This window comes from Girardinichthys multiradiatus, chromosome 19 (assembly GCF_021462225.1).
Source record: "Girardinichthys multiradiatus isolate DD_20200921_A chromosome 19, DD_fGirMul_XY1, whole genome shotgun sequence".
Lineage (NCBI taxonomy): Eukaryota > Metazoa > Chordata > Actinopteri > Cyprinodontiformes > Goodeidae > Girardinichthys > Girardinichthys multiradiatus.
In genome coordinates, this window is record NC_061811.1 from 24,165,217 (window position 1) to 24,174,536 (window position 9,320).

General features: G+C 39.0%; 1 protein-coding gene across 2 annotated transcripts; it reads left to right on the forward strand.

Annotated features, from left to right (window-relative positions):
- The first annotated feature begins 646 nt into the window (after positions 1 to 646).
- On the forward strand, positions 647 to 8,404 carry manea (mannosidase, endo-alpha). 2 transcript variants are annotated; one of them, XM_047392975.1, is made up of 5 exons: positions 647 to 811; positions 3,305 to 3,923; positions 6,713 to 6,822; positions 6,908 to 6,984; positions 7,082 to 8,404. In XM_047392975.1, the coding sequence occupies exons 2-5, from the start codon at positions 3,413 to 3,415 to the stop codon at positions 7,713 to 7,715; spliced, it is 1,332 nt and encodes a 443-aa protein (XP_047248931.1). In that variant the 5' UTR covers positions 647 to 811; positions 3,305 to 3,412; the 3' UTR covers positions 7,716 to 8,404. The 2 variants fall into 2 exon arrangements, with proteins under 2 accessions (XP_047248931.1, XP_047248930.1); XM_047392974.1 differs by having other exon boundaries at positions 647 to 807.
- Positions 8,405 to 9,320: the final 916 nt, after the last annotated feature.

Genomic DNA, 9,320 nt, shown 5'->3' on the forward strand with positions numbered 1-9,320 from the left:
ATTACTGAATACGAGATTGCTTTATTTTAAGGTTTTTCACACATCTTTACAGAGGTAACTAATAGTTGTGGAGGGCACAACTATTAGTAATAGCAGGAAAGCAGTGATTACCATAAATGAAATCATTATATTAGTGTCCTCACGGTGGGAAACAAGGCATCTCTGAATCTGGTGGGTTTCATAAAGAATTTGCAAGGTTGGGTCAAAACTTTTGTCTGCTTTTTGCTCCAGTGATATATCCCTGTACCTTTAAAGAAAACTGGAATTTAAATACAGTATTACAGAGCAGACAGTGGTATCTAGTTTTAGTAGTAGTGACAATAATATGTAGTATAGTATAAATAGGACGTAGAGCATTTGCTAGTTAAATTCACAATTTACAGATTGATATGCAATCTGTTTGTAGACATTTTTTCATATGAAGCTGTCTATATATAGCAGTTATGAACTTCTTTTGAGGTTTCTACATTCTGAGTATGGTTTGTTGCTACGAATGTATTTAAATGTTACAGCAAAGCTCAGTTGCACGTTATTTATATATTTTTCCGTGACAGATTTGTGATGTGTTACAACTTCCAGCCTAAAGGGGGCGGTATATGCCTCTCCAGCAAGGATGACGCAGCCCCAGCCATTACAACATTCTATAAACATGGATGGGTCACAGTAAATGGTTACGGTGCTGGTGGAGCGTTTGTAGATCTGTAAAACTTCCCAGGACAAGTGCTGAACCAGAAGTGCTAGCTCCGTGCACCGTCCTCTGCATCATATTTGGCGGAAATAACTCATTAAGACTCGCACACTCTGACAGTAGGTTTGTTTGCATTCTAAACAATTGATTTTCTGTAGTTTATTGTGGGCTACAGCGAGTGTTTTAGTTGTTTTTGTTTAATAAAGCTAACATGCCTGCTATGTCATGTTTAGCTGCTGTTGACAAGTCTGAAGTTCAGTACAGTTTACATAGACTTTGGCCGAAAATATGTGATAGTAATAAAGGCCATTCTTTAGCTGCTAATTAAACTGCCAATTTACTCTGACATGTTAGACAGCTGGTAGTTTAATGTTTCGTATTTTATGTACCCTGCGGAGTTGATCCAAGTAGACACAGAAAACGGTTATTTCAGTCGATTTATTTTGTTTTGCAAAAATAACTGCATTGTCATCGCAGAGAGAATGATCCTGTCTATGTGTGTTGCTCATTTGTAGCGGAGTCGTTTCACAGAAAATGCGAAATCTGAGTCACAAAGCTGCTAAAATTAGAGAGGCACCGATCAGGAATATAAAATATGTTCAGGTTCTTTTCAAACTGACGTGCGATTTGCGAATATTCAGGTATGGTTAAAGAACTGAGGACATTTAGTACTGTCTTGAAAATAAAATATTTAAAATAAAATGAAATGGTAATTTTTCAAACGCAGCTCAAAGTTACAGTGCTGTCTCGGAATAACTAAAAATTATTATTAATAGACATAATAAACATAATGAACCCCTACTAAAGATATATAGAAGAAACCTATATAATTTAAAAATAAATAAAGTGGTGTCCTACTCTTTAATTGAGAGGAAAAAGCTCTGGTTTTCCTTTAAGCTTTCAAATATTGATTCACTTTTTGTGACTAAACATGAGCCGTAAGCAGCATTTAAATGATTATTTATATTTAGACCAGAGGCTGGTTCTGTGTCACAGAGAGCGGTCCGTGTTACACACCTTTGCAGCTAAACAGGATTTTACTATTACCTTTAAAACAAATATAAAATGATTACAGAGTTGACGTAAACTGAAAAACTGTACAGTAAATGCTAAAGACGGTAAACTGTCTTTAGCATCTTATTATAGATTTAATGTGGTTAGTCTGTTTAGCATCACCAGCAGCAGTCTTTCTATGAATTCTCTACAGAACATACACCATAGGTGTCCACAGTGTGGCCAAGGGGCCACTTTGTGGCCCTCGACCGCAGTTCCAGAATGGTACAAATTTGGCCCTCCTGATGCAGGTGGAAACTTTTTAGCATGAGATCTTCAGTGACATATTTGCATCTTCTTAAATGGGAATTGTTAGGTACAATCCAAAGTATTTCTCTATTATTAGTCGTGTTTTTTTTTTTTTTTTTGCTTTTATTTCAACATCATGAAAGCAGGGCGACAAACATCCAGCATTTTATTTCTACTGTAAAACAAACTTGGGTACACCCATGCATTAAACTGGGCTACATATAGCAAGGGTTTTCAAAGAAAGCGCTTGCTGGAACCTCAAAACATCTAGCCCAACAAAACAGCAAACATTTGATCTAAAGAGTTTTCTTTTACCAAGGCAAACGTCTGAGACTCTTTTACCACCCTACAATAATTTATTGTTTCCCACTTTTTTCTACTTTTCATTAAAATATTGCAAGTTTAATTTATTTCTGAGCAGGTAAACTGTAATTATTTAGAAATGTTTAATTAGGAAAACAATTATGGCCCCCTAAATATTTTTAATGTAATTTTCGCCCTTTAGTGCAAAAGGCTTGGAGACCACTGATGTAAACCCTTATTCTACCTGTGAGATTACCAAAAGCCTGCCAACATTTTCTTATCCAGCATGTACTATGTTGCAGATGAAATTTGACTTTTCTAAAAGGATAAAAGACACCCAGTTTGCTGTGAGACTTTCTCTTCTCAGTTGTCTGTGGAAGTTGCAGCCTTAATGGAAAACGGTCCTGCCTCTGTAGAAAATATAGTTTCCTTTTAAAAAGCTTCTTAGACCTTTTTGTTTTTCGTCTGATTTCACTTTTAAACACCTCACCAATTCTAAAACTTGCTGAGGCTTCTTTCCTCAGTGCCAGTGTCCACACTGAAGAGTGTCGTCAGTGAAACCTTGTTTGGTGTGTTCACCGATCAGGAAAAGACCAGACTTTCATTTTCCATCAAGTCAATCATAATTTATAGCCTGTCAAACATAAAAATCATCCGATTCTGGCAATCAACAAATTTCTCGGTGCATCTCAACCTAAAATGTTTTGATGAAACCCCAAAAATCACTTTAATCAATGTATAATTTATTTTACATAAAGAACTAATGAGGTATTTTTTGTCATTAATGCCTATGATCATGACCTATTATAGTAGAACTAGAAAGAAAAACATAACTTTTTTTTTATTCATGTTGAATCTCTCTACTTTTTCGTTAAAAGCTTCTAAAACCAGATTTTTAAAAAAATTAAAAGCTTTATAATTGATTCTAATATCTCATCTGTTTCATACATAAAATCTAAATAACCAAAATATGTTGAAGCAGTCATGTTTCTTGTTTCCCCAAACAACCAGGCTGAACAACAACCCTCCGTCTGACCTTCAGTGGCACCCTGTCCACCATCAGCCCCTCGCTGCCGTTTCAACAATGAACTATGGGAAGCTCCCAACAGTGAGTGAAGAATGGCCAGGTTTAGGCTCAAATCCTGCATCGGCTTTATCGCTTTGCCTTTGCTCGTACTCATCATAACGCTGGTATTAAAGGCTTTCTTCCCAGAGGACTCTCCTTCTCAACGTTCTGGGGAGGTTAAAGTAAATCTTAGACCGACTGCTTCTCAGAACCAGTGGGGCTACAACAAAAAATCTGAACAGACCAAAATGAATGACCATGCTCAGTCGGACACAGAAGCAGAGCTGGAAAGCATACTGAGGAAGTTTCCTCCTCCCAACTACTATCTCCATGCTTTCTACTATGTATGGTATGGAAACCCTAGGTTTGATGGGAAATACATCCACTGGGACCATCCACAGCTGCCACATTGGGATGCAAAGGTGGCTCAGGAATATCCACAAGGAAGGCACAAACCCCCTGACGACATTGGGGCCAACTATTACCCCTCCTTAGGGCCGTACAGTTCCAGGGACCCCTCTGTTTTAGAGGCACATATGCAGCAGCTGCGTACAGCAGCCATTGGTAAGACAAATGTGATTCTTAGCTTTCAGATCAAGGGTTATCTGTGATTAAAAGTCATATTTTTGCAATAAAACATTTTAGATTTGATGTAATAAACAGGGATGTCCCCAGTGACATTAGGTTAAACTAGACAATCTTTGAATTCTGCAGACTGTGCACTTGAGATTCTTTACATGTAACGGCTATTAGGTTAAGATAAAATGTTTAAAATAAAATATCTAAGAATATTTTAGTGCACTCTGGGTCAATGACATCTGCTTCCAACCAGAAAGATATTCCTTTGGTTGAATTTAAAAGGATTTCTCATTCAAATAGTAAACATGATTTAAAAAAAATGGTAGAATCTTTTTTTTAATGTACAGGTCCTTCTCAAAATATTAGCATATTGTGATAAAGTTAATTATTTTCCATAATGTCATGATGAAAATTTAACATTCATATATTTTAGATTCATTGCACACTAACTGAAATATTTCAGGTCTTTTATTGTCTTAATACGGATGATTTTGGCATACAGCTCATGAAAACCCAAAATTCCTATCTCACAAAATTAGCATATCATTAAAAGGGTCTCTAAACAAGCTATGAACCTAATCATCTGAATCAACGAGTTAACTCTAAACACCTGCAAAAGATTCCTGAGGCCTTTGAAACTCCCAGCCTGGTTCATCACTCAAAACCCCAATCATGGGTAAGACTGCCGACCTGACTGCTGTCCAGAAGGCCACTATTGACACCCTCAAGCAAGAGGGTAAGACACAGAAAGACATTTCTGAATGAATAGGCTGTTCCCAGAGTGCTGTATCAAGGCACCTCAGTGGGAAGTCTGTGGGAAGGAAAAAGTGTGGCAGAAAACGCTGCACAACGAGAAGAGGTGACCGGACCCTGAGGAAGATTGTGGAGAAGGGCCGATTCCAGACCTTGGGGGACCTGCGGAAGCAGTGGACTGAGTCTGGAGTAGAAACATCCAGAGCCACCGTGCACAGGCGTGTGCAGGAAATGGGCTACAGGTGCCGCATTCACCAGGTCAAGCCACTTTTGAACCAGAAACAGCGGCAGAAGCGCCTGACCTGGGCTACAGAGAAGCAGCACTGGACTGTTGCTCAGTGGTCTAAAGTACTTTTTTCGGATGAAAGCAAATTCTGCATGTCATTCGGAAATCAAGGTGACAGAGTCTGGAGGAAGACTGGGGAGAAGGAAATGCCAAAATGCCAGAAGTCCAGTGTCAAGTACCCACAGTCAGTGATGGTCTGGGGTGCCGTGTCAGCTGCTGGTGTTGGTCCACTGTGTTTTATCAAGGGCAGGGTCAATGCAGCTAGCTATCAGGAGATTTTGGAGCACTTCATGCTTCCATCTGCTGAAAAGCTTTATGGAGATGAAGATTTCATTTTTCAGCACGACCTGGCACCTGCTCACAGTGCCAAAACCACTGGTAAATGGATTACTGACCATGGTATCACTGTGCTCAATTGGCCTGCCAACTCTCCTGACCTGAACCCCATAGAGAATCTGTGGGATATTGTGAAGAGAACGTTGAGAGACTCAAGACCCAACACTCTGGATGAGCTAAAGGCCGCTATCGAAGCATCCTGGGCCTCCATAAGACCTCAGCAGTGCCACAGGCTGATTGCCTCCATGCCACGCCGCATTGAAGCAGTCATTTCTGCAAAAGGATTCCCGACCAAGTATTGAGCGCATAACTGTACATGATTATTTGAAGGTTGACGTTTTTTGTATTAAAAACACTTTTCTTTTATTGGTCGAATGAAATATTCTACTTTTGTGAGATAGGAATTTTAGGTTTTCATGAGCTGTATGCCAAAATCATCCGTATTAAAACAATAAAAGACCTGAAATATTTCAGTTAGTGTGCAATGAATCTAAAATATATGAATGTTAAATTTTCATCATGACATTATGGAAAATAATGAACTTCATCATAATATGCTAATATTTTGAGAAGGACCTGTATATCTAAATGCAGAAGTGGCAAAAACATTTTCTTGTGTGTTCTTCTGAAAGCTGAGACAGAAAGAAATGGAGTGAGAAATGAGATGGACACCATAATGCACAGACGAGACGTTGCGCCCAGTCGGACTAACCAAGCCTAAATTAAGCTGGTTAAAATTCAGTTGTGTTGTTTTTTTTCACCAAAATCATTTATGAGTCTTTCAGTAAGAACGTTTTTCAAATTCGGCCTGGAACGCCCAAGAGAGTAACTGCCGAACCTTCTAACACCAAGTGCCTGCCTGGAGAGAAAACCTACAACATCAGAACGGTCAGACCATGATGGCCTTTTTCTGGTGAATTTTTCACACATTTTTCCAGCTTTCCCCAAATTTATGTCAGATATTTATCACACCAGATTATGTGGGTTTGTGGAGATCTTTTGAAAGAGCTAAATCCCAACCAAGCTGCTGCTCTTTTACATTGAAAAGAGTGAATTGGGGTGGTTTGAGGAGCTGATCAGGATGCCTTTGATGTGGTTTTTTTATGTACACATCCCACTGAGAGGAGAACCCAGGAGAGACCCAGAACTCTCTGGCCTGGGAACATTTTTGGATCTCCTAGAATGAGCTGTTCAAATTTTGATCTCAGATAATCGGAAGTCGACAAAAAAAGGATCACTGAAAAACCGGACTAATGGGAAGTAAAATATAAAGGAATAAGCCAAGGCTTTTGCACAGTTCCTAACACTTCAATCTGTTTTAAGGGTTTATGAATAATAAAGGAAAGTTGCCTTTTGCCTCAGAGGTCATGAAACCTATTTGATGTGTCTTCATCATCAGGCGTCATCGCCGTTTCCTGGTATCCTCCTTCCACGAAGGATGACAATGGTGAGCAAATTGATGACATAATGCCTTCATTGTTGGCGGTGGCACATAAATACCACATTAAGGTGTGTATGACAACTCTTTGTGTTTTTGGGGACCTTATCTGATCTTGTTAATGTGGAAAATGGAAAAAATAATGTTGGTTTGCAGGTTGCTTTTCATATTGAGCCCTACAAAGGAAGAGATGAATTCAACATGTTTACCAATGTCAAATACATCATTGAGAAGTAAGTGCTACTGAAGAATAGCTGTTCTTACAGCCATCTCTTACTTTCAGTGATAAATGTCTCTATTTGCCATTGATTGGATATCTCTTCTCCTTAGATATGGAGAGCATCCGGCATTTTTCAGGTACCGGACAAACGCTGGCAAACTACTTCCACTCTTTTATGTTTATGACTCATACTTGATGAACTCAGAGCAATGGGCTAAGCTGCTGAAACACACAGACAGCAGCAGCATCAGGGACACCCCATATGACGGCATCTTTATCGCCCTGCTGGTTGAAGAGAAACATAAGAGAGAGATCCTGACTGCAGGGTTTGATGGCTTCTACACCTACTTCGCTACCAATGGTTTCACGTATGGCTCCACTCAGCGCAACTGGGTCTCTATCAAAGCTTTCTGTGATGATAATGACCTTATATTCATTCCAAGCGTTGGCCCAGGATACATTGACACAAGCGTGCGACCCTGGAATTTTAAGAACACTAGAAACCGCATCAATGGCAAATACTACGAAACCTCGCTGAGCGCCGCGTTGGAGTCCAGACCTGATTTTATCTCCATTACATCTTTTAATGAGTGGCACGAGGGGACTCAGATTGAGACAGCAGTTCCAAAAACGGGTCAAAGTGTGTACCTGGACTATCTGCCCAATAAGCCCACCATCTACCTGGAAATAACTCGTAAATGGGCAGCAATATTCGGTGGAGAACGACGAAGATGGCAGGACTGATTGTAGAAAATATGTATTAGTTATGATGTATTCTACTGAAAAACTAATTTCATTGTCAGAATGGGCAACATTTTGCAAATGACTAATTGTATGAGAAAGTTTTAAAATATTTTACAGCCATAGTGCAGATGACGGTTCCATCGTTATCTTAGTTTTGGCTCCAGTCATGTATGTTTTTATTTGTTGGCACTTGAAGGAACTGCATTATTTTCTGTTTACACTCTTTGACTCATAAATAGTCAAACCGAGATTATTTCTGTTCTCTCTTTTTTTCATCTTTCTCTGATTCTTGAATTTTATAGTTAATTATTAGGAATCAATTATGCCCAGATAATTAATTTAATACTTCAAAGACATCCCAGTTTACATGTTAAAATGAGCCTTACCGATGCAAACGGTAAGGAAACAGAGTGGCTCTTTAGGTCTGTAAACACACTATGAATGGAGAGAGAATGGTCAATATGTTTCTTTCACCTTATGTGTGGTGTCTCACTGTGCATGAATCACGTGAATAAACTGATCACATACTGATGTGTGGAATGTTGTCATCACCTACCAACATCTCGCATTCAGGCATATTACACATTTTTGTCAGTGTTAAATTTTTTTGTATGGGAATTACAGCCAGCTTTTATGTAATCATTCTGTTTGGAACAGGTTCAACACTAATTAAATGGCACACAATTTCACACTCCTGCGTGGTTTGTGACCCTTTTATCCGAGATGACAAGTTCAGTAGGTAAAAAAAAAAAAACAATCTGAAGGAGAATCTGGTTGTTTTATTTTGTACTTGGTTGGTGTTTTAAATATACCACTGGAATAGGTGCTGGTTAAAAAGGTCACAGCAGATCTGTCAAAAAGATAACAGGAGTCTTCCAATAAACAGGTTTTACTTTAAGCTAATGTCTCCTCACCTCAAGTTTTTCCTAGAATCTGCTGTAACCAATGTGGTGGCTATAGTCCCAAGTGCTGTAATGACCAATTGCACCACTTAGGCTTGATCTTCATCAGTGACTGTATTTCCTCTCTGGGTTCTTGTGTTTCTAACTTCCAATATTCCTTCTTTGCTGCTGCCCTCCTTTCAGCTTTGTTAGCCATCACTTGTTTGACGGTCTGGATCTGGAACCCCCATTCTCCACCAATCTTCATGGTCACCATATTTTAGGTTTTAAAGAATAATTTGAAAAAGAAAAATTACCCATGGAGTGACAGTTGTGTAGACAAAATGCCTTGTTGATGTCAGAGAAGACTAGGCAACAGTCTTTCAAATAACCACTTGTAACAAACAAGGTATGCAGAATACCATTTCTGAATGCCCAGCATGTTCCATCTTGAAGCACATGGATTACAGGAGCAGAAGATAACGCTCGTGTCAGCTAAGCACAGGAGACTGAGGCTACAATTCACAGAGGTTAACTAAATCTGGACAGTAACAGATTGCCATATCCAATGGTTCTTGACTTCAGCCCTGATGTCCAATCAAATAGTTAGAATGTGGCATAAATCAATATTTTTGGCAACTAAAGGTCTACTTTTACATGTACATGATCTTTGATGACCTCCTCTTCTTAATCTGTAAGGTCCAATTTGTTGATAGCAACTTTT